At 38.8% G+C, this 26413-nt stretch overlaps 1 protein-coding gene across 3 annotated transcripts in view; it reads left to right on the top strand.

Annotated features, from left to right (window-relative positions):
• The first annotated feature begins 1439 nt into the window (after positions 1-1439).
• Positions 1440-26413, top strand: part of COBLL1 (cordon-bleu WH2 repeat protein like 1) — a 181015-nt gene continuing 156041 nt past the window's right edge. For all 3 annotated transcript variants that reach the window (XM_049773782.1, XM_049773781.1, XM_049773780.1), the window contains exons 1-2: positions 1440-1556; positions 2504-2621. In XM_049773782.1, coding sequence (XP_049629739.1) covers positions 1547-1556; positions 2504-2621 — 128 coding nt within the window. In that variant the 5' untranslated portion in view covers positions 1440-1546. The remainder of the gene's footprint in view (positions 1557-2503; positions 2622-26413) is intronic.

The following is a 26413-nucleotide window of genomic DNA, read 5'->3' as shown; positions in this document are numbered from 1 at the left end:
GTTTTGCTGCCTTGTATGCAGCAAACTAGGGTTTTTTGCCCGCACCATTTGGTCCCTGAGCAATGCTAGGAATGATCTCTGAACACAGAGCCAGAATATGCCCTGAGCACAATCAGTTGTGGCTAAAAACCAAAACAAATAAACAAATACTTTGTTAAGATTTGGGTGAGTTATCCTCATACTCTACAAAGGTAAGTATACCGCCTTTAAAAAAATATTTTTTGCTAAAATGTTAGAGAGCCCAGAATGTCTAATTATGGTGTGCACCCCAAACTTTTATGTTATAGATCAATCTCCTCTCGGTGAAATTTCTCTTAGAAAAACCAAACATTTCTCTTTCCATATGAAGATACACTAAAAGAAATGGATGTACAGGCAGGAATAAAAATAAACGACAGCACACAGTACACAAAAATGTCATATTACAAAGCAATTAGTATCTCTGCAATGATTTGGGTTGCTACAATGGATAAGCAACTAAAGTCGCATTTGGTTCTGTAAGAGTTCTAAAAAATAAGTTAATTTTTAACAACTGCTTGTTAAGTGTTCTATCAGCTGGGTGAAGTAAGTAGCCTATACATTTGTTATTTGGTGTGTACACCACCGCAGAGACCCGTCTACCTTCCTATGTCTTTTCATTTAATCTCTCTACAGTGACTTATTAAAATAGTTTCATATTTTATGTTTTATTTGAAAGCAAGCTTTGGGACCATTCTTCCGTTTAAAACTATTGACACACCTACCTACTAATTTGTACACAGGATGCTCAATATACTTGTTTGTCTGGTGTAAAGAACCATGAAAGAAACATGTGGGAGCTAAATCATTCACATGCACTCGTTATGCTTTTTTCAAGCAAATCTTCCCAACGATGAACAATCTCAATCATCTGATTCTGAGTGGATAGATTGTAACGAGACGTAATTTTTGTGCAGTCCTCCTGTCATCGTGGTTACAGGCTTTCAAAGAAAGAAAGGAAAGAAATAAAGCTTTTAGAAGACTGGGCAGGCTCCAACCTGCCGCCCCATTAGAAAGATCACAGTGTCACAGGTGCGCTTTGAACAGAAGAGCAACTGTAGATGGGGTTGAAAAGGAAACACACACACACACACACACACACACACACACACACACACACACACACACACACACACACTCTGGACTTGGAAGGTCAGAGTACACTGGGATCAAAACTGCTTTTAGAGATTCTTTCCCCATTTCCCCGCCCGCCTGAGCTTCACACCTGTCCGGCGGGACCTGCCGGGCTCCGGATTGCGACGCCCTTAGTGGGTGGGAATGGGTTGGAGCGCTCGGCCGGGTGAGTAGGGGGAGCCTCCTTTCCCTGCCCCCCCCCTTAGTCAGACCCCAAAGACCTTTGGAAAAGCCCTTGAGGAAGGAAATTCCAACTCCTACTCGCCCACCCCCGCCCCGTTTCTCTCTCTACGGCTCGCTGCCTCGCTCGCTCCGATGCCGCCGAGTTTTGCAGCCACTTGTAGCTGGCGGAGCAGCCGAGGCGGCGGCGGGACCCGGAGCTCCGAGCAGGGCGATGGGGCAGGGTGAGTGTCTGTGCGGGCTTCGGGAGAGGCCCCGCAGCGCCCCGCAACCCCGCTGCGGGACTAGGAGAGGCGCGGTGCGGCCAGGCCCGGCTCCGGGGAGCTTTATCCTCTTTTCAAGTCCTGGCTTGAGCTCGGGAGAGCTGGGGGAGGCTAGCCTGGGACAGGAAGCCGCGTGGGAGTGGGGAGTCACCGCCTGCCTGGGGAAAAAAGAAAAAGAGTGTCCGAGCCCTGGGTAGGAAGAGCCGAATAAACCTCCCCAACTTTTTTCTTTTTCTTTTTTTCTTTTTTCTTTTTGGTTTTTGGGTCACACCCGGCTGCGCTCAGGAGTTTCTCCTGGCTCTGCTCAGAAATCACTCCTGGCAGGCACTGAGGGAACCGTGGGATGCCTGGATTCGAACCAGCATTGGTCCTGCCTGGGTCGGCTGCTTGCAAGGCAAACGCTCTACCGCTGCGCGCTCTCTCCTGTCCTCCTCAACTTTTCTTTGCTTAAAGTTTGCCCGAGACTTTTGGCTTGTGCCAACTTTGCAAGAAGCGCCGTGGCTGCCCGGCCCGGCCCGGCGGTGGCAGTCAGTGGTGGTGCCTAGTAGCGCCTGGCTCCGCGCCCGCCTCCTCCTCCCAGCCTGGCCAAGTCCGATCCCTCCTCCGAGAGGCGCCAAATGGCGACCCAGTCACTCCCCCCCCCTGGGGCGGGGGCTGCAGCACCGCCTCCTGCCACCGCAGCTCAGCCTGAGCCCGCGGCCCGGAGAACCCGCGGCGGCCTGGGCGGCAGCAAGCCTGGGGCGGCTTTGCTCGGGGCCCCGCAGGTGGAGACACGGCGGGAGGCGGGCAGATCCCGGGAGCTGGGGCTGGGTGGCTTCGGGCGGGCTCTTGGCCAGTCCCGCACAGGCCCGGGGAAGGAAGGAAGACGCGTGTCCAGCCCTGACCGGCCTCTTCCATCCGCACTCCAGCACTGACGCGCCGCCTGGGAGCTGGAGCTCGCGCAGCGCCCCGCAGGGCGATGGACCCCCGAGCCCCGCGCGTGCAGGACGCCCCGGCGGTGCCCAAGTCGCTCTCCGCGCCGGCAGGGTAAGTTGCTCGCATTGCATGCACCCTAGGAGGCCTCAACTCGTCTACCTGGCAGGAACTTGCTGCCCTGCAGCGGCCTGACTCACTGGTTGCGCGCTCACACGCTGTGCAGGAGGTTCTCCCCGCACCCTAGAATCATCTAAGGGGGGGCCATCAGAGCCGGGGAGCGCTGGCTGGGTTTGGAAACGCACCCCATCTTGGGGCTCCTGAAGGGCAGCTGAATCACAGCCATGGGGTGAGAAGTCCCGGGGTGAGGATGGTAACAAAGGCGCCCTTGTTGGATCTCTCTCTGCAGGAACCGCCGGGCGCGGTATACCTGTAAGCGAGCTCTTGGGAATGCAGAGAAAAGTTTTCTTTTGGGGCCAAGTGCTGAGGCCCGGGCAGATGGGCCAAGTCAAGGTGACTGACTGTCAGGAAGGGGCTTTCTGCGGGAGGGTGTGCCGGCTGTCAGTCCGCATGACAGTTCCGGGCGGGACCGCGCCGGGCCAGAGCCTCCGGTTGGGGGTGTGTGGCAGAGGCAGTGGCTGCGGCAGCGGCCAATTGCCCGTGCCCAAAGCAGAAGTCAGATCGCAAACAAGGAATACTTTTCATACTGGGCTCACGTGTCTGAGTCGCGATTGGGGGGGAAAGGGGCTGTCACAAGGTGAGTTAATGTTAAATGAAGCGTGCCTTTCTGCCAGATATGCTAATAAGCACCTTGCTAAGCGTTTGGGTAAACAGGAATGAGAACAGGTAGTTCTGCAAGGAGGAGAAACCTGAAAATAACCTTCATCTTGGTAAACAGTGAAGACTTCCAATGAGTGCGAGTCTTGCTCCTGATGTGCGGGATCTCTTAGTACAGTTTTCTTTTCCTTTTCCCTATGTGTTTGTCCCTCTCAGTTTCTTTACTGTTCCTTCACTTTGAATGCATGAACGTCGCCTTCAAGAGGGTAGCACATCCAAGAAATTGAAAAGTGCAGGAAAAAAAGCGACTTTATCTAATGAATGAAACTTGCCTAGTTTTCCAGATTTAAGCATGTAGAAAGCATTTTTCCCCTGGAACTTGACATTTCCTAAGAAGCAAGTTACAGCATGTTTTTTTCGTCAGAGACCATGCAAATATTGGCAGGGGTAGGAAACATGGAAAAATCTCAAAGCTACATGACTAATCTGTTAGGATAATGCTTAAGTAGAGGAAACTTTAGTGTGTGAATTATTCCTTCATTCTGTTCCAATTAGCTATTCTCTTTTATCTGAAAACAAACCTGCTGCTGTTCACTGAGACCTCTGAATGCTAACTTTCCCAATTCTTTCCCTATTTTTTTTTAAAAAAAAAACTTAGATATTGCCTTATATTGTTCACTACAGTCTCACATTTTGTTGTATATTCAGGAATACTTGGTTAGAAATGTGGATCATAAAAGCAAAATTTTCATAGTGGAGAATCTTAATGATTTTCAAGAACACAGAAATGTACTGGGTATGATAAAATAGGAGAATTAAATAGGTAGATTTCAAGATGGACCATGGAGACAACTTAAAGGGTTGGAGGCCCTGAGTTATATTTGGGCCATTGCATAGTCTCCAGCATTGTCAGAGTGACCTTCAAGGTCCTTAGCATTGATGGGCCCATTGGCCCTTGTACCCTGAGCACCACTTGGAAGAACCATTCCCCTAATTAAAGGGAAATGCTTTAGGTGAAGGTGCCAATTTCTTAGCGGTATTCAGTAATACTGTTGAGTAAAAGTCAGGTGAGATCAAATGTTGTGCTAAAGGAAATGGGATGAACTTCACATCATAAGTATGCCAGAAGTAATATACTTTGATGTGATTTTCTTCAGAAGCTTAAGATTAAATTGATCAGTTTTTTGTTTTAAGAGAAAATGTAAAAACTACATAATTTTTCACATAAAAATATTTTAAAAGAATTTTACCCCTGCCTTCTCCAAATTTAAGTAGCAATATCTAGGGAAAGGTTTCAGCATATTATCTAAATAGTAGTTCTGTGCTCACATTTGATCATTTGACCTGGCAGCCTATTCAGAAAAGTTACTAATAACTAAAGTATTGACATAAAATAATTTTAGCTGGTCTTCTTTTACTTGTCTATCCTCTGGTTCATCTTTTGCTTTGGGCATAGCCCATGTATCTGTTGATTATTCTATTGCTTTTGTTCTTTCTCTCAAAAAAATCCAGATTAAAAAAATGGTTTTAATTGTGGGGAAAGTTTGATGTGTTTGAATGACGTCAGGGAAAAAACTACATATGTTAAATTGTTAGCTTGAGAAATAAATTACTTTCAATAAAAGTCATTCAGCCATGGGACTGAGTGATAGTGCAACAGGTTTTGCTTTGCACACTGGGTTTGATCCCTCGTACTTCACATGGTCTCCTTAGCCCCACCAGGACTGATCCCTTAGTGTAGAGACAGGTGTAAACCCTGAGCACAGCCAGATGTGGCCAAGAGAAAAAAAAAAAAAACCATCAATTAGCCAAAGACAAGAGTGAGTAAGTATAGAGGTTAAGGCACTTGCCTGGCATCCCAGTGACCCTGATTTGAATGTCAATCACAGTCAGTTTTTCCTGAGCACAGGACCAACACCCTTATCCCTTCTAGGTGTGGCTTCAAAACAAAACAGAACAAAAAGTCAATCAATTAGCAGGAGAGCACTAATAGAGCAATAGTCTTGCTCTACTACATGTATAAGGCTCTTGTTTCCATTTCTTGTACTGTGAAAGTTTTTTTGTTTAATTAAAAAGATTATGAATTATCTATAAACATGGTTTAATCCTTTCCCCTGAATATTGCTGTTGAAAAATGTTTCTTTCTAATTTCCTAAGGCTTATATAGTTAAAGCAATTTCTTTTGAAGAAACAGAGCACATCCATATTTCACAAATGAGAATCTGAATTGCAGAGATGGAGAGTAATTTTGCTTTCCAGGAACTCACTAGAGGCAAAACCAGTAGGAAAATACAGGACTTTATTTGTGTTGGTCATTGCATAAATCACTTTTTCTTTTCCTGGCTATTGTATGATACAACAGGCTCAGATATGGTTAAGAACTTAGTGTAATGCTATATTTTAGGTATATTAAGGACAAATGTGATTGGTATTCTTTTTGTTTGTTTTTGGGCCACACCAGCTGCACTTAGGGATTACTCCTGGCAGTTTCGGGAGATCATGTGGGATACAGGGGATTGAACCTGGGTGGACCATGTGCAAGGCGGATTTCCTACCCACAGTGATGTCACTCTGACCCCATGTGGTTGATATTCTGACTATAAAAGATTAGTTAAAATATTTTCATAACTTTCACAGATTTTACACATTATGTGAGATCATTTATATTTTCTTACAGCGGAGACCATAGTGCACAGATTGAGGCTGCCTTAATGTCAATTTTGGTTAAGTCCCAGCCTCAAGGGATCTGATTGGTGGTTTTTATTCTGAAACTTCAGGCATATTGCTTTATTTCAAACTACTCTAGACTAGATAATTTAAGGCCACACGTAAGTATTCATTTTGTATATGTTGTTCTATGTCTCAGGGACTTGTATCTGAGTTAAGATATTTAATATACTGAGGCAGGAGTGTAGCACTGGTTGTTTACTTGAATGTGATTTAATCAACACAAACTAATGCCAGCATCAATGTGTTAAATGCAATTTTCACAATAGTTTTGATTTTTCTTTGAAACTAAATTTTGCATGTATCTACCAAATACATGTAACTCATATATAATAATTACAGTATATATTACATAGATATTATTTGGAATATATATGCATTCTTATATTGCATGTTCATGTGCTTTTATATAACATGAACATTAGTTAATTTGCATAAAATAACAGATGAAAATTGTAATTAATTTCATATTACACATGTTTATATATCAATGGAAATGCCAGGTGGTTTGTACTTTATTAAAGAAAGCAACACTACTAGATACATTATTTGTATTTTTTTCATTATTTGTATTTAAACAGAAAGTTCAAATTCTGTTTGAGAGGGGAAGATGTTGACTTAAAATTATTTTTCTCTGTGCCCTAAACATTCAATTAGTGAAGTTACCCAAGTTTTTATCTTGACACTTAAGGTTATATGAATCATATAAAAGAAACTATGTGATTTCTGACAAAGCATCTTTTGAACTACTAAAGGTCATGTTTTTCTTGTTTAAATAGATGTATTATTTTAACTTTGAAATTTTAATTTCAAAAGTGTAGTGGATCTTGTTTTGAGAGAATTTAATTTGAGTTTGAAACAAGTTCAGGAATGAACAGGGGGAAAAGCAGTATTTTATCATTTTGCATTCTAACAAATACCATTAGTTGAAAATATATATGTATATATACATACACACATATATTTAATATATTGACAAGTATTTATAAGCTGTCCTTTTCAGATTTTAGAATGTAACAAAACATTTTTATTTTTAATAATTTACTGATGTATAGGTTGAGTTCTTATTAGCTAATATATACAGGCTGAATGATTTGTGGCTTTAGTATACAATCTGGGGATCTTTAAAACTGACATCACTCATTAGATTCTTGGCCTTGACTGGGATATGGGCATAGAGAGTTTTAAAATGCTGTGCAGGTGATCCTAATATGCAATGAGAGCTGAGAACCATTATTAAGTAGTTATCAACAGCTGAGATGGAAATAAAGCAGCACATGGAATGGAGCCTGCTATTAATTATTGTTAAGGAGCTTAAAAGGCTGGTTCAAGATTTAGCCTTTATTTTGCTTTTGTAAATATTTTATTTAGATGATTTATTTATAGTACTTATTAGATTTAAAAGTTTTGGGCACACCTGGCATGGCTTAGAGAAGGCTACTCTCAACTCTGTGCTCCCAGTGGTGTTGAGGGCACTAAGCAGGGCTGGGTTTAAACCAACCCTTCTGTAAGTAAAGGACGCATTTCAGCCATTTGAGCTATCTCTGTGGTTCTGTAGCATTATTGTTTTGAAAACACTTGCCATTACTTTGAGAAAGTGCATTAACTTCATTTTATAAACATAGCAATTGGGACTCAAAGTTCAATATACTTAGGCTCACACAGTGCTAGGGATGAAAGCATAAAACAAACAAGGTGTGATCCACGAACCTGTGCTCATCACCACTACTCCTGTTGTCCGTCACCCAGGATGTTTGCTGCCAGGATGTATTCTGAATGATTGAAGAGTTCTGTTTAAAGTGCTGTTCTACCTGTGTGTCTTTAAAAATTATTTTGTCAAACTCCTGAAAATTCTAAACATGTGGAAAGTCAAAAATCCATCACTTAAATATTCGGTTTTGCCTGCAAAGTCATAGCTGATGTTTTATGTGTTTGTGATGACTTAATTTAACTGTCAATCTTTACTTGCCATATGACAGTTGTGCTTAGTTTTGTGATTCAGCAGCTTTTTGTTTATAGCATATTTTCAAACATGAGATTTTTTGAATATCAGAAATAAAATTCTTAAAATAATGCTAGACTTTTTGTTTAATGTCTTCAAAATGTGTTAGAGGATAATTGAATAACATTATGACCTTATTGAAATGCCAGCTGTATTTATGTAATAATAGGTGAATAATTTCAAGTGTTTAGGATAGCTGCTTTTATTTACTCAGTCAAAACTTGTGAAGCTTTATTTTTCATAAAACATGGTTTTATAGCACTGGAAAACTAGCTCTGATCTTTAAGTGTACTCTAGTAACAATTAAGGAAAAAATGCAACCAAGGAACATACGTTAATGTAGAAATTGTACTTGATGATAGCTTTAAGCCAATTGTTTTTGCTTAGAACTTAAGATACAGTAATAGCCTACCTAATTTATTGAACAGCAAATTGTGTGCAGGAGAATGAAATGGCGCTTCACCATTTTTTCCCTCCAATTTTTATAATTGTAATATATACTATAAAATTTATCATCTGAACCATTTTTAGTTTTACAGTTCAGTGTCATAATATACATTCATATTACTTTGCACTCATCATCACTATCTCCAAGCCTCTCTTTATCTTAGAAAAGTGAAACAATCCATTAAACATCAACCCCTAAAAAAAAAAAAGCAAAAAGCACAAAACATTGTTTATTTTTATATATTATTTTTTATCTTCATTTATTATTATTATTATTTTTATTTACCATCTATTTTTGGTCACTTTCTTTGTTTGGGTGTGGTTATTGAAGTTGTTGTCCCCAATTATACTTACTTTTTTCTCTTCTTTTCTTTCTTTATGTGCTATGCCATGTTGCTTATCTCAAGACCATGGTGGGTTTTTTTTTTGTTTGTTTGTTTGGTTTTTTTTTTTTGTGTGTGGTGCTTATCATTAATGTTGGAGTCCTCACTGGATATTTGACACTTCTTTTTGTACTGGTGGAGTGCTTCGCCTTCTTTTTCTCCTTCGTCTCTCAAATCGATGATGAGAGCCTCTACAAGGATTCCACCCATTTTCGGCATATTAGACTTTTACCCCAGTTTATTACTTTTCTCTACTTCAAACAAAACCACGTAACTTGAACTAGCTAGTCCTGCCTCCCAGTTAGAGGGGGAAATAAGGGAGGCACCAAGACCAAACAGTTGCAAGACTACTAAGTAGTAGGCTAGGTACAGAGGGGACCACATATTCTAGCAGCCATGGGGGTGAGGGAAGAGGAAATGGGAAGTAGGACAAAAACAGAGGTGTAGGGAGGACAAATTGGTGACGGGAATCCCCCCTGATTTTATGTAAATATGTACCTAAAATATTATTGTCAACAATATGAAAGCCACTATGATCAAAATAAAAATTATATTAAAAAAAATCAACCCCTACTCTTCTCTCCCTCTATGCCCTGGCATCCCCATACTATTTTCTATCTCTATGATTTGATTACTTGAGGTACCTCATTTAAGTGAAATAAAATAGGCATTGTCATTTTGAAATAGACTCATTTCCTTTTGTATTATTCTTTCTTTTCAAAACTGAGTAACATTTCATTTTGTATCATATTCTGCTTAGTCATTCATTTATCAATGAATACTTGTGTTGCTTCTGTATTTTTTATTGCAAATAATGCTGCTACTGACATGGGTACATAGATATTTTAGAGACAGTCCCTTTTTTGTTTATGTTTTTACTCCTCCCAGTTGTGCGGTGCATCACTCCTGGCAGTTTTGAGGACTGAACTGTGTGGGTCTGGGATTGAGCCTGGGGCTCCTGTATACAAATCATGTGCTTCAGCCCTTCAACCCATCAACAATGGATGCGCTATCCCAGTGCTGTGAGAATTTTATTTAATTCGTTGAGTGTGTGGGAATTGCTGCATCATGTTGACTTTCTATTTTTTAGTTTTTTGAGGAGTATGTAGTTTTTTTTTGGCAGAAAGGGGTCAGATGCAGTGGCTACTTTCAGTTCACTACTCTTGGCAGTGATTGGATTCATTTGGTGACAGGCATCAAACCAAGGCCTCCTCCATGCAAAGCTTGCACTCTAACCTATTGGATCATACTAGCAATGCTTGGAGACTACTGCAATTTGTTGCTCAGGCAGTAGTGAGGATCAAACCAGATTCAGTTGCTTGCAAGGTAAGCACCTTAACACTTGTAAAAACTCTACTCTTTTGGTTTTAAACATATATATATAATTTTGTAAGTTAAGTTAAGCTATCTTCATAATTTACAGGAAATTTATTGCTTTTTTTTGTTGTTGTTGGTAGATAGTGTTTTAGTATTAGTACGATAGTTGTATCCTTTTTAAAAATAACTTAGCTAAAAATTTTCCCATCTGTTATAGAAAAAACAAACTAAAAGTATGGGAAAAAATAAGTTTCTCATGACTATTTATAAAGAGCTAAATGTTTTCAGTTTTGCATAGAGATTTCATAACTGAGAAATGAATGCATCCTTTAAAAAGATTTTCAAAGACTGATTTTTAGAAAATACAAGAATAAATTTGTTTTTGTAAAAATATGTTTAACTTTACAAATACTATTATAAATTTTAATTAATTTTACATTATTAACATTAGACAGATAGTTTCGGTGTTGGAATTTTGGAATAAATTGATAAAGTGCTTTAGTTGGGCTGGTCCTCTCAGCTTTAGAGTGAAAAGACAGAAGAAAGAATTGAAGTTTAACTTTAAAAGCTGAAAACAGTACAATTTGTAACTTTTAATAAGTTTTAAATTGTTGAGCAAAGGTCAAAATTACAAGGTTTCATAGAGAGTAAATGAAACTATTTGAATTCTCAGTAATTGTAATGTCCTGCATTGGGTAATATTGAGATCATATCTATGACTTTTCATGCTCACTAGCTTAGGACATAGCTCAGAGGAGAGCCTTAAGAAATTTGATGGGGGGGCCGGGCGGTGGCGCTAAAGGTAAGGTGTCTGCCTTGCCAGCGTTAGCCTAGGACGGACCGCGGTTCGATCCCCCGGTGTCCCATATGGTCCCCCAAGCCAGGAGCGACTTCTGAGCGCATAGCCAGGAGTAACCCCTGAGCGTTACCGGGTGTGGCCCAAAAACCAAAAAAAAAAAAAAAAAAAAAAAAAGAAATTTGATGGGAGGGAGGCACAGTACCCAAAAGATCTGGACTGGTTTCTTAACTACTATAAAAGAATGTGTCCCCATTATACTTGTAGATTTGTGGTATAAAATTGAGAGTGCTATGTGAGTAGGGTAAAGAATTACTTGTGAATTGTTCATTTTAATTTCTTCTATTTTATATCAATCACTCTTTAGTGAAACTTTCCATTGAAATTAGAGCATTAGAAAAAAGAAAAATCATTATTTAAAATAGAATAGGGGTTCCTAGTGATATAATTTGGGGAATGAAAAAATAATTTTTTTGGATCATACCCAGCAGTGCTCAGGTTTTACTCCTGGCTGTACGCTCAGAAATCACTCCTGGCAGGCTCAAGGGAACATACTGGATGCCAGGGATCAAACCCAGGTTAGCCAGGTGCAAGGCAAATACACCTTACCTGCTGTTCTATTATTCTAACCTCTGGGAAATGAATTTTTTTTTTTTTTTTTTTTGTTTTTGGGCCACACCCTGTGATGCTAAGGGGTTACTCCTGGCTATGCGCTCAGAAGTTGCTCCTGGCTTCTTGGGACCATATGGAACGCTGGGGGATCGAACCGCGGTCCATCCTAGGCTAGCGCAGGCAAGGCAGGCACCTTACCTCCAGCGCCACCGCCCAGCCCCTGGGAAATGAAATTTAAGAGATTGCTTGGACCTGAAGAAATTAAAAACCACATCTCTTTGACATGCAAATCCTGAGCTCTTTGAAGTTGAGAACCTGAGACACCACCCAAAGAAGGGTGGACACACTCAGGAAAGGAGGAGTTAAAGAAGAATTTATGGGATTATGAAAACACCATCAACAATGGATGAAATAATGAAAATATCAACAACAGGGCAAGGCGTCCTCTGTGATAACGCCCAGTTTAACTTCAACCTATGCAGAGAACTCTAGGTGAAAAAAAAAAAATTTGTTGTAGTTGTAGAAAATCTCTAGGAGGCTCTTTAAGCCTGTCCTGTCTCTTGAACATGAATCTCGCTTGCTTGTTTCTGTGTATCTTTTCTATATTTCTTTCCTCCCCTTTGTGTGTGTGTGTGTGTGTGTGTGTGTATACACTCACAACATACACATACATGCACACATACATATGCACACATATTAATGGAATCAAAGTTTTCCTAAATTGTTGGCTCTGATCTGTAGGAAGAAGTCACTTAGGACAAAATATACAGTGATATAGCCAGAATTTGAAATCTCTGATTTTTTTAAAAGTAACCAAATTAGTTTGGAGGCAAGACTGACATGAGATTATACAAAGACTTAGGTTGAGTTTGGATCTAAAATGTGATTGTAACTAAAAAATAATAAGTCTTATTTTCTTGTGTGCAATATTACCATTAGCATCAGGATATTTTTCAGCAAAAGAAATATTTTTTAGCAAAAGAGAACTGTTTCTCATGTAATTAATTTGAGTGATACCAGGTATTAGGCATGCTGCTGATGAGACAGACAGGGAGGAGAGAGTGAGAGAGAGAGAGAGAGAGAGAGGGGGGGGGTGGGGAGAGAAGAGTGAGAGTGAAAGAGAGAGAAGAGAAAGAGAGAAAGAAATAGAGCTAGTGGATTGGAGCACAGCAGTTAGGGAACTTGCCTTGTATGTAGCTGACTTGAGTTCAATCTCTGTCACCCCCTGAGTAAAAAAAGTTATTTCATTTTATAGTTTGATGTTTCAACTTCTAGACTTATCTCATGAAATATAGTGTAAAGTGTATGAAGATGCTTAAACCCATTAGGGATATGTATCAGTCTTTGAGGATGTTTGTCTTTCTTACCTGCACAAATGTTATTACTTGCAAAAGCACATATGCTGTTTTGTAGAAATGGAAGTGAGGAAGTGTTCCATGATCCCAAAGGGAGTAGTGGTGACAGGAGCCAGAGTTTTAACAGCTGTTATAATGGTTATCAGTTCAGATGAGCCGGAAAAAACAGGAAATTGAATTCCTAATCCTGAAAATGACTGCCACAATCTCAGTACCAGGCCCAATGGATATCTTGTAATTTTTATTTATTTTGTAAGGGTTTGGGGCCCATTGGATGTTGCTTAGGGGCTATTAACAGCATAGTAGTCGAGAATCACTTCTGACAGTGTTTGAGGAAATCAAAATGCCAGGGGTTGAACTCAGACCTCCCACATGGAAACCAAGAGCTCTCTCTAGCATATTTGAAACAGCTCCCTAATCCCTGTGCTATACATTTTAGACCAAATAAATTACAGTTATTGAGAAGGCTGAGACAGTAGCTTGGCAGAAAAGCACTTGCCTCTTTTGTGTGAGGCCCTGGCTTAGTCACTAGACTGATATTCTCTCTCTCTCTCTCTCTCTCTCTCTCTCTCTCTCTCTCTCTCTCTCTCTCTCTCTCTCCTCCCTTCTCTCTCCTCTTCTCTCTCTCTTCTCTCTCCTCTTCTCTCTCTCTCTCTCTCTCTCTCTCTCTCTCTCTCTCTCCCTCCCCTCTCTCTCATTTTGCTACTTTGATTAAGAGATAAATATCACTGTCTTAAAGAATCTGTATTTGTCATCTGCCAGTAACCATTATCTCAATTTATAATATGGTCAGCAGCAAAATTGAGTGAAGTTTCCTATGAAATTATATGTGATTTTTATTTTCTCCTAGTAAAGAAGGTTGTTTTCCATTCCTGGAGAGCAGTAAATTATTTAAATTAAAGAGTTGGTTTTTTGCTATGCTTCAGAAGAATAAAACGAAAGTGGATAAGCTATTTTTAAAATGTATGTTTTGAGCCTATATTACATCCTTCTATCTTCTGATTTTTTTTAAAGGATGCATTTTACATGACCTGCTGTAATCTGTGAACTCCTCTGTCCCCTGCCTCCCAGAAAGTTAGGCATGACTGCTTGAGTGAAAACCACTTAATGCTAGTCATCTTAAAGAGAAATATACTGATTTCCCACTCATTTCAAAGGGCACATTTTGTCTGAATACAACATATTTCAACCTATAATTTGTTCTAACTCACCACATGTCAATTTTTTTTTTTTTTTTTTTTGGTTTTTGGGCCACACTCTGTGACGCTCAGGGGTTACTCCTGGCTATGCGCTCAGAAGTTGCTCCTGGCTTCTTGGGGGACCATATGGGACGCCGGGGGATCGAACCTGGGTCCGTCCTAGGCTAGCGCAGGCAAGGCAGGCACCTTACCTCTAGCGCCACCGCCCAGCCCCCAGCCACATGTCAATTTTAAATATAATATCTGAAGAGAGCAATGACAAAGGGTAGTTCATACTGTTTTTAGTCCTATTAGTTTGTAGAAAACAGCATATTAACTCTTAGAGGATGCTAAGAAAATGTAGCCCTGAAGTTTTGCTCATATTTCTGTGAAGTTTAGGAACAATTTTAACTAATTTAGTTCTGTGGCTGTAAGTAGTATAACCTTAAATTTACTAATTTATATATATTTTATAGTTTCCTAAGAAAAATCAGGTTTCCATAATATATACATGTTATATACGTGGGCCATGGTATTTTAGGATTTTCACTTGTTAAGTCACAGTTATAAGCAAATCATGCAAACATGACAGTGGAAAATTAAGAAAATTATCTAAAAACATTAAATACATATTTTATATATTTATGTAACCTAGTCCTTTTAGAATTTCTTAGGTAATATTTTGAGTTGGCAGTAATAAATATTTGAATATCATGGGCTTGTGGTATTCAGGGGTATATCCTGTGGTAGAAACCAAATGTTAGAAGGTCCCCATGGATGTTTTGGAGAAAAAGGTATTTTCAGACAGCATTAATATTCAAGACTAGTTTTGGGGAAACTAGATTTACACAATCTAGAAGGCAGGACTAATACAGTGGTAGAAACTTAATGCCATTGTTTATAATTCTTACAACCTAGTTTTTTCAAAGGGTGTTTCATAAGGTTTCTTCTCAAGGAACTTAAAAACATTTCTTGTATTTTTCTATTTTATTCAGATAGTAACAGGCTATATAGAATATTGGTATTTGAGCCTTTTTACGTACAGAATCTGCATCTGTTCTGCATACTATCAGATATCACTTCTGCTCAACACCATTTCATGAACCAGTGATCAGTCCAGATCAATGATAAACCATTGGTCTAGAAAGCTGATTCAAATCTAGTTAAATTCTGTTTATTATGGTTTTCTTTTTTTTCTTATGTTTATTGGGCCATTCCCAGTGATGATCAGGGCTTACTCCTTGCTGTGCTTAAGGTTACATATGCAGTGCCAAGGATCCAACCTGGGTCAACTGCAAGCAAGGCTAGTGCTCTACCGACTGTACTATTTCTCCAGCTCTTGTTTATTATTTGAACACTTAAGTTGCACGATTGCCTGCCTGATAATGGGAACTCAGAGGCTATACTTTCTTAGGTAATTCTGCTTAGAAATTCTATGGCCCTAGGACTATTTATTGAGAAAGATGCTATCACTACAGTTCTATGGCAAATATTCTTGAGGAAGTGGAACGGAGAGTGTGTGAGAAATTATGGGACATGTTTAGGAATTGAGAATGAAAGCTTTTTAAAACCTTAATTCTGAAGAACCAAGCAACTAAAACTCAATACTTCATAGGAGATTGTCATCGATTGATAGGAGTATGTTTAAAGTTTTAAAATTGGATATGTCAAAGCAGAAAATATTTCAGTTTTTCTAATGAAAATAAAAAAAATTGGAAAATTGGTAATGCCTCCTACATTTTACAATTACACAGAATTGCTTTAGTAGAAATACATGGTCAGATTTGGAATTTGAATTAATTACATAATTTGTAACATTCAAACTTTTAGTCACATTAGCCACATATCTATTGTTGAACTCTTCTCACTATTAATGATCATATTAGAGAGTTAAATGCACACAGAAGCATTTGGGGGTGCGTTTGCCTACTCTTGCTCCTATTTTATATGCAATCTGCTATTTACATTTTTTTTTTTACTTAATAGTGTAACTTGATATTTATTACATTTCATTATGTAAAAGGTTCCGTTTTTCCTTGGTTTTATGTATTGTCTTTTTAGGGGCAAACCATGACTTGTATAATTTGTCCCTCACTGATGAATGCTTGGATGAATGCTTCTTTCTCTCCCATTTTTTTCGATTAAATGCTCATTTTTTGCATCCTCTGTGCTACTATAATAATACTCTTTTCTGTTCTGTTAATTAGGAATGTGAAACTTTGAATAAAACAGATACTGTATTTTATGGTACCTCTTTTGTGGATACTGTTGAATTTTCTTTCCTGAACATACCTCAAGAACATACTGATCAATCATTGAATCTGTAAAAACTCAAGAGATCAGTGTCAGGGGCAAAGTTGTTTGTTCAGCAGTAAGCTAGAACCTCAATTATATCCCGTCTGAGTATTTAACATTCATTTTGAAGCTAATTGAATGAATTGCTGCTGAGCTGCTGTCATATGCACCACCATTAAAAGACTCTTGTAAATATCTCTGTGCTGTTATACATTCCGATCCTTAGGTTGAGGTTCTCTTTTAGCATTATTCCTGTGTTTTACTTAAAAAATACATTTCATTAGTAGTATATGTGCAAATCCTAAGCAATGTCATTTTTGTCTCAAAGAAAACAAAAACAGTCTTCTGACAGAGTTACTTAGAACTTTTATCTACAGTTGAAGCTATTTTTGAAATATAGAAAAAGTAACGTTATTAGAGAAAGTTATAGTCTTTGAGAATGAAACTCATTGCCATTAATTAAATGATTAAGTTGAATATAAAATTTTAACTAATTGGAAGGGCTGGAATGGTGGCACAGCGGTAGGGTGTTTGCCTTGCATGCACACCTTAGGGTGACCTAGGATCATGGTTCAATCCCCCAGCATCCTGTATGGTCGCCCAAGCCAGGACCGATTTCTGAGCACATAGCCAGGAGTAACCCCTGAGCAACACTGGGTGTGGCCCAAGATTCAAAAACAAAAAGCAAAAAAAAATTTTTTTTAACTAATTGGTGTTGATAATATTATTTTGATTTGGTTTTACTGAAGAAATCAACCCTTTGATGTAAATAATGATTAATTTGTAATATCAAATAACGAAGGACATTAGTTCCTGAAGGAAGAGATTGAAATTTTAGATGCGTCATGGATGGAAAAAAAATTGTCAAATAAGTGCTTAGGAATGAGAAATCAGAATGAGTGTTCTTGTCCCCAGTGCTTTAAGGTATCACACTTCAACATAGATACAGAAGTGCAAGAATTACAACAGAAAATGTTTCTTCTAAGAAATTTTTTTCAGCAGATTTACATTTTATATTGTCCCAAAGTAAGATGAAATTCTGGGTTCAGGAGATGACTCAAAGGGCTAAAATATATGATCTGCTTGTGGAAATACCAGATTTGATCCCTGGCAATATATGAACCCCAGGAGCTCTTGCTGGGTGTAATCTCTCTTCACAAAGAATATTAAATGATTAACCAGTACTCATTAAAAAAAAAAAAAACCCACAAATTTGGGTTGCTCTTTTATCTTTCCTAGAACGTATTCTCTTTTGCGCACGCTCTCTCTCTCTCTCATTAAAGTATTGATTTAGAAAAAAAATTGGGCCAGAGAGACCTGCGTTTGATTCCACCAATGTTTCACCATTCCTTGTGTATTTCCTGAATAACCTTTACCCCCAGTGCTCAGCACTGACTTGGAAGTTAGCTTCTGAGCACCACTGGATTGGCAAAATTTAAGAAAAAAAGTTCCTTTAATATATTGACAGATGAAGAGTATTCCATAAAGCTTTTTCAGTGAGTCAAACACTCTATATCTGTCTTTGTTCCTTGCCATTGGTTGATTGTTGCAGTGACCCAGTTAAGTACACTTGAGTCTCTGGAATTTGCAGAATTGGTTTTGGTTTCAGATAAAACCGAACCAGTCAGAAGTCAGAGTAGCACTTAACAGGCAGCTGTTGCAGAATGGACTTGGCAAAGTACCTCTGCTCTTTCATTCACTGGCATAAGCATTTGCTTTCTCTCATTGGGCTTCAGTTTCTCCAGAGATGGAAGAAGATAACAATATAGAGTGAAATGTGCAAGTAACACCCGTTTGTACCAGGCATTTTGCTCTTGTTTGTTCCGTTTTAAATATTATCTATCTTGCTGCAAAGCACTGTATTGTAATGCAGGCTTGTTATTATACTAATTGGAAGCCAAGGAGTGAGGGAACACACCCTGTTCTTATTTTCCTCTCCCAGGAAGTGAAAGATGACATTGGATTTCTTCATAATCTGCTGTGAAAATTCACTTGCCAGATGCAGGGAAGTTATTCTTGGAACGCTGAATACAAATGATACTAATCTTAATGAAAATCACATTTCCCTTTAGAGAAAAAAAAGTCCCTCTAAGATTAAGAATGTGCTACTAAGGTGATTATAATCCTGATTATTTTCTCACTTTATTGTGCTGGGAATTGCCTTACTTATATTTTTGCCTTATGTTTAGTATTTCATATTTCTCATAGGTAAGGTGAGAATAAGTCTAACTGCATGTCTTTAATTTTTTTAACTGATAGAGTGACTATAAAATTTCAATTGTAATTTCATAATAAGATGGAAAAAGTAGTGGGAATTAGAAGGCGTATTGTAAAAGTTTAATTTTATAAATAGATTATTAGACATCCCACTCCCCATCCCCAAACAAGAAATTGTGTTGCTATTATAAACTAACACAAACACTATACAATACAGTGACGAGCTAGAAATTGACTGTTGTTATCAATGAGGGAGGAATAGTTGTATAAAAACCATATGTATGTGTAAATTTGTTGGCTTTCATTTTTGATCTTTTATTTATTGGTATGCATTTATGTTGTTTCCAGTAAATCATTAACTGTGAAAAGGGGTTACATTTTTAGATTTTTATATGAATGTGATTCTGGCACTAAAAGACTGTGAAATCTGTATCAGTGAGTAAACCAGCACTAGGGTTTATTATACAGCTAGAAACTGTGAAAGTCTTTAAATGTTTCAGAGAAATCTGTGTGGGATGGCTCTGTGATTTGCCACCAAAGAGAGACGTGCCAAGACAGGACATTCTTTAGGGTTAATAAAAACAGTCAGCTATTAGAACAAAGTGTGCTAAGAGTGTGTGTGTGTGTGTGTGTGTGTGTGTGTGTGTGTGTGTGTGTGTGTGTGTGTGTGTGTATACGTGTATACATATCTAAATAACTACATTTACACTACCTATGTGGTCTTTTGTGGTTAGTATTGGTCTCAGACAGCCCTGGGGAAATCTCTACATCTGGGTAATTCTAGTTATTTTCATTGTTATTCCAGGGCAACGGAGCTGGGAGAGCTCATTGTTTTTTGATAGAAAGAAGTCAAACCTGTGGATACAAATGTATTTTGAGAATCTTACACTTGCGTTATTTGGCGAGGGTTGAGTTTGAAGCTACTTAACAAATAACACATTGTAACCAGAACAAGGAGTCTTCCTGACAGAATCAACAGTTCATTGATTTTCTTTTTCTTTTTCATGACATAAATACTGATTGAAAGTTATCTTATAAGGCAGGTACTGAGCTGGACACTGGCAGTTAATTGTATCAAAAATATTGCTGTTCAAGGAAATTATATTCATGGAATAAAATCACTTGGCTGGAGAGAAAACATGATTCAGTCCTATTAAAAATACACATCTTTGAATGGCATCCAAGCCAGTATAAACAATACTCTCTCTGTTTTTTAAAAAAAAGTCCAAATCTCTGAAATGCCAACTACTGTGCAGTTTTAAATGACCCTGTCCCTCTTGTTTTTATTAATTTATTTTTGTCATGATGAACATTATATATGGTTGTTTCATCAGATGTCTGGACCTTTGCAAAATGTTACTGTGAGCATAGAAATTGTGTATATCTGCCTTCTCCCTATTCCTATCAAACTTCTTCCTAGAATTAGCTCTTTTTTTCATTTGACTCCTAAAAATTGTTAGAAATTGGGGTTGGGAGAAAATTGTTAGAGATGACTTTTCTTGGCCAGACACAGTATCAAAACTATCTTTCTCATTTTATGATTTTTAATGGTTATACCAGAGAACCCTGCCTTATTTGAGCAGTGCACTACAAGGGTCAGTGAGATGCCAGGAGGAAAATTCCCAAAAAGAGTATGCAGCTATCCAAGAGGACTGTGTAGCAGAAACTATTCTAGTCTACTTCTAGGGCCTCATCTTAGCAGACACTGAGTAAGAGCTGCGAGTTTGACAGGAAGCATTGGTAAAAGTTATTAATCTCACTAGACTCCAGAAGTTCCCTCTGTTGCCTTAAAATTATGACGTATTTGGAACTAAAGAGATAGCATGTAAGGCACTTTCCTTGCGTGCTGATCTCTGCCAGAGTGATCTCTGAGCAAAGTTAGGTGTAGGCCCCACATGACTCCATATGTGCTCCCTCTCCTCCACAGAAAAGCAAGTAAAATCAAGTGAAATAAAAATCAAGAAGCACTGGAAATTTTCTGAGAGATGTAGACTTTTCAGGGGAGAACTAGTATTAAAGTCTGGATTATCCATTGAACATTAGATGAATAATCTTTTTTTTTTGGGGGGGGGTTCTCAACTTGCAGTGCTCAGGGGCTTCTCCTGTCTATGCTCAGAAAACGCTACTGGCAGGCTCGGGGGACCATATGGGATGCTGGGATTTGAACCACTGTGTGTCCTGGATCTGCTGCATGCAAGGCAAATGCCCTACTTCTGTGCTATTTCTCCGACCCCTAGATGCATAATCTTAACTTCCTTGCATGTGATCTTCTGAGATTGCCTTAGATATATGCGAAGGAGAAAATGAAGATACCCATCTCATGGACTCCTGTCTGGAGTTAGATTTATATGTGTAATTTTGAAATATTGATAAAGTAATAAAGTTAGCTAGGATTTAGATTTTACTGTTACACATAGCTAAATTATTATTTTGTACCATATAAAAATACACAAAACTGCCTACTTGTCTCTGTTTATTAAATTAGTAGATAGTTGGTTAATGATTGTTGTTTCCTAAATATCAGTATGCCATTTTATAATTCCTTAATTCATAGATTCTTTTAAGCAGGTTTTCTATCCCTTTATAATCACTGGTAAAAAAAAAATACATAGAAGATACAGAGATAGTAAGCATACAATGTGCATATTATAAACCTTTTTTTTTCACTCTAGAAAACAAATTAACCAACTAACCAACATGTTCTTTCTCTGAGGTTGTAGCTGTCAATATTCCCTAATAAAAGACCTTATCTGTGAGATTATACAACCAGTCCTTTCCTATCTGAGATTAGCTTTTTATTTTGTACTTTCTTTTTTCACAGTTCAGGTCCCATCTCTATTAGGAAACTATAGTAAGGAATATAGTCTGAGAACCTATCATTATGTGATCACTTTCCATATCTATAAACTATCACTAGCTTCTTTATATTAAAATTTATATATGAGATGAAAGGCTCATCTCATTGCTTGTTGATAGACAATACATGTTTTGAAGTGATTCACTCTGGATAGATTATGCATTTCTTTCTAAATTAATTTTCAGTGAGGTTATTTCTCTTGACAGCACAGATTCTCTTGGGTATGGCGTATTAGGTGACATTTGCATGGAGGTTTTCTCATCCAGTTTGTTGATGCTATCTTCTTGTCACGCCAACTTTATTTCCACATGGATACTCACCCAATTAGAAATTGTCAGCGCCATTTCTAGAGAAAGACAGATAATTATTTTGCTCATAAAACAAACAGCAGCACTTCCCATTAACACATTCTAACTATGTTTGACGGTCTTAGACCATTAAAAATTGTTAAAACTTTAAGGTCATGAAGTAAGAAGGTGAAGAACTTAGACGAGGAAGGACAGTATATTCTCATTCACTGTGTGTTTTTTAGTAAACTATAATATTCTTATTGGATTTCATTGTTATTCAAATGGGATTTTTTTAATTTCAAATAAGTAGATAACTTTTTTAAAAAGTAAATATTTTAATTTATATTTTTGAAGTACAAACTTTTAAAGATTTGTCAACAAGCATTGTGTTTCTGACAGTACTTGATATTTTGTGAAAGTAAAAAATTTTAGTTTGTATTAACTGTTCTGCATATTGATTTTAGAATTCATGAAGTTAAAAACAAATCAAGGGACAAAATTTACTGCTCTTTTCCCTCATTTTCCTCAGCCCCCTCACCTCTACTTGGCAATAACTAAATAAAAACTTTTCAAATGTTCCATCTTTTTAAAATTAAAATCTGGTCTGAAGATTATAAACAGCAGAAAAATATCAACTTTCTAGATAATTGTTTCCTTCTCTACTCAAAATTCACTTTATATTTGACACTGCCAATTCTCCTCCTCTCCTTTTCTTCTGCCTTCTTCCTCTTCATTCTCCTTCTTCCTCTTCCTTTTTCTCTATTGGGCATAAAAAGAAAAGGGACCAAGAGATAATTCAGGAAGTACAGGCCTTGCCTTGATCAGGGCTACCCCTTGTTTAACCTCTCTACCTAATATGGGTTGTAGAGCATTGCTAGGAGTGATCCCTTAGCACAAAGGTTGGAGTAGACTTTGCCTCCCCTTAATGCACATAATTGCGAATGAGATTTAGCCATAGCTTATGAGTGTTTTGTAATTCAGTGTTAGAAGCAACCAAGTGATACAATGCTTTCAATGGGTAGGTGAGAGAAAAAAGCAGATGTAGACAGCTCTGAGAGTCCCAAGGCTTCTCAGAAGCAGAAACTCAGAGCTGATCTTGAAGGACCAGTTGATCCTACCCTACAAGTATGTAGAAAATGCTCCAGCTCATTAAGTGCTTAGTTCTGCTTTAAGGCACCAGGGGTCTTAGAGTAAAGGTGAATTAAATAACTCAGAAAAATTCCAAGCCAGAAAAGGAGGCAAAAACAAACCGAAGTTCATTGAGTATAGGAGAACATGGAAAAATTTTATTATGTGTGTGGTATCTATGCGGATCATGGACCTGTGAGCTCTGCTAATTGTCTTCTTTCTCTTAGATTTGTGGTGATCTGAAGGAGTTTTTTCTGTTTTTTTTTTTTCCTTCTGTTTTTAGGGAAATGACATTTGATCTCAGTCAGTCATTCCTAAGTCTTCAGATTTCTCTTATCAATTCCCATCCACATAAACCTATGCCATTATATTCATATCAAATAAAAGATTACAAAAGTATTTTTATATAATAATATTATTGAGTCCTATTCAGCCTTTTTAATTAAAAAATTTAGCCATTCTGGGTTTTAAAGTTGTTTTGTTAATCCAGAACAGCCTTTTCTATCAGAGGTTATAGCTCGGAAATATTCTTGCAGTCAGATCTCTCAGGACACTCATGTACTCTTGCTTTTCCTCAGAAGTCTGGTCCTTTCCTCCTGGGTAACTAATCTTTGCTAGAAATCTGGATCTCTTTTCTCCCCCAGTAATAAATGACTGTGAGCCTGTTAGGAATTATTTCAGTCCCACTAGAAATCATGACCACGTGCCCACCTTCACTTCTACAGTATTATGTGAAGAAGTTTTATCCACAAGATATACTGTACATTTTTAATATAGTATCGATACATTTTAAAATCAGCATTAAACCTATACTTAGTAACATTTTGGGATATTTTGACTTTCACTTACACATATTGGTTTGTCCTTTCGCTCTAGCCTCACTCAGCCTACTGTTGATTTTTTTTGTTTTGTTTTGTTTTGTTTTGGTTCTGTTTTTGGGTCACACCCAGCAGCACTCAGGGGTACTCCTGACTCTGCTCTCAGAAATCACTCCCGGCAGGCTCCGGGGACCATATGAGATGCTGGGATTCAAACCACCGTCCTTTGCATGCATGGCGAACACCCTACCGCTATGCTATCTCTCCGGCCCCCATACTGTTGATTTTCACTGTGACTGGGTCACATATTTATAGAATTTAAAGAACAAAAAAGGAAAAAATATTATGGGTTCTTGCAATATAGTGTCATTTAAAAATTTTATATCCTTCTTTTTGGTTTTGGGGTCACACCTGCTGGTGCTCAGGGGTTACTCCTGCTCTGTGCTCAGGAGTCATTCCTGGTGGTGTTTGGGGAATTAAATAGAATGCCGGGGATTGAACTCCAACCAACTGAGTCAAGCATCTTACCTGCTGTGCTATTGCCATGGCTCCACATAATTTGAATTTTTGAATGTAATCATAAGTGGAATTGCTTTTTAAATTTTCTTTTCTCATCCATTATTTACATGTAGGAATGCAGCAAATAGTGCTTATTAATTTTGTAACAAAGTTTTTTTTTTCTTTTTGGCCATATATGGTGTGTTTAGGGCTTAATCCTGGTTCTGTGTTTTGTGATCACTCCTGGTAGGGCATAGGAACTATATGCAGTGCTGGGATTTAACCTGGGTCAGCTGCAGATAAGGCAAGTTTCTTACTTGCTATACTATCTCTCTGGTCCTCTAGTACTTTTCTAATGAAGTTTTTAAATTTGTTTACTTATTATGTGTATAATTTGCTGCTTTAAAATAGTAACTGAACTACATAGTAGGCATTGAGAATGCTTGGATGACTGGTCTTAACTTTTCTTTTTGGCCTTATCTCCTGCCCTGTCTTTCCACTCACATTCTTTTCAGACCTAAGAGTCAGACTGTAACACCTTCAGAAATACTGGTAGTTTCACCTTCACTGCATTTGTGTAGTGTTCCTTCAGTATGGAATTCTACTGACTCAAGTCACTTACCAAAGGAATCCACAAATTTTTCCAGGTTCAGTTACAAATTCTACCTTCTTCTCATTGAAGCTTTTATAGATCCTTATGTCAAATATGTTTCCTTTTCCCTTTCACTTCCCTGATACTTTGCCTCTCTCTTACTGTCAGTGCATGTATGATCTTGTAGTGTTATATGCTTTTGTCTTATGCGTTTGTTTTCTCACTAAGTTGTAAGCTTCCCTCCCTCCCTCCTTCCTTCCTTCGTTCTTTCCTTCCTCCCTCCCTCTCTTCCCTCCCCTCCCTCCCTCTTTCCTACCTTCCCTCCTTCCTTCCTTCCTTCCTTCCCTCCCTCCCTCCCTCCTTCCTTTCCTCCCTCCCTCTCTCCCTCCTTCCTTCCCTCTCTCCCTCCCTCCTTCCTTCCCTCTCTCCCTCCCTCCTTCCTTCCCTCTCTCCCTCCCTCCTTCCTACCCTCTCTCCCTCCCTCCTTCCTTCCCTCTCTCCCTCCCTCCTTCCTTCCCTCTCTCCCTCCCTCCCTCCCTCCGTCCTTCCCTCCCTCCCTCTCTCCTTCCTTCCCTCCCTCCCTCCTTCCTTTCCTCCCTCCCTCTCTCCCTCCTTCCTTCCTTCCCTCCTCTCTCCTTCCTTCCTTCCTTCCCTCCTCTCTCCTTCCTTCCCTCTCTCCCTCCCTCCTTCCTTCCCTCTCTCCCTCCCTCCTTCCTTCCCTCCCTCCCTCCCTCCTTCCTTCCCTCCCTCCCTCCTTCCCTCCCTCCCTTCTTTCCCTCCCTCCTTCCATCCTTCCCTCCCTCCTTCCATCCTTCCCTCCCTCCCTTCTTCCTTCCTTCCTTCCCTGCCTTCCTCTTTCCCTCCTTCCTTCCCTCCCTCCTTCCTTCCCTCCCTCCCTCCCTCCTTCCTTCCTTCCCTCCCTCCCTCCCTCCCTCCCTCCCTCCCTCCCTCCCTCCCTCCTTCCTTCCTTCCTTCCTTCCTTCCTTCCTTCCTTCCTTCCTTCCTTCCTTCCTTCCTTCCTTCCTTCCTTCCTTCCTTCCTTCCTTCCTTCCTTCCTTCCTTCCCTGGTGACACTCAAGGGCTACTGCTGGCTATGCGCTCAGAAATCACTCCTGGCTTGAGGACCATATGGGACGCCAGGGATCTAACCAAGGTCTGTGCTAGGTCAACTGTGTGCAAGGCAAATGCCCTACTACTGATCTATAGCTCCAGCCCCTGAAGGTCATAGTTTTCTGAATGGAGATTACACATGGAATAAAATCAGGTTTTCATGTTAGATCTTTGATTTCAAAGCCAACAAACTTTATCACTGTACTCTGCTGCTTTATTTACCTTAACATTTGGATAGTTTGTATTTCTCATTATAATTTTCCGCTACTGAGGTAAAAATCAACTTCAAGATTGGCTCATAGTAGGAAATGTGATTCCAGTGTTCACCCTCCAAGATAGAGCTTAATTTGTCAAAAGTTAACTTAACATATAAAATTTAAATATAAATTAGATGTTATAATGTAAATACTTTTATAACATGAATATAAGAAATATTTGTCAGTTTGTCAATTCTTTGTTGTACAAATAGAGAAATAATCATTTTAGGACTGTCAAAGAGATTAGATT

The sequence above is a fragment of the Suncus etruscus genome, chromosome 5, assembly GCF_024139225.1.
Source record: "Suncus etruscus isolate mSunEtr1 chromosome 5, mSunEtr1.pri.cur, whole genome shotgun sequence".
NCBI classification, from domain to species: Eukaryota; Metazoa; Chordata; class Mammalia; order Eulipotyphla; family Soricidae; genus Suncus; species Suncus etruscus.
The sequence above is the reverse complement of the archived record's forward strand: the minus strand, read 5'-3'. Positions and strand labels throughout refer to the sequence as shown.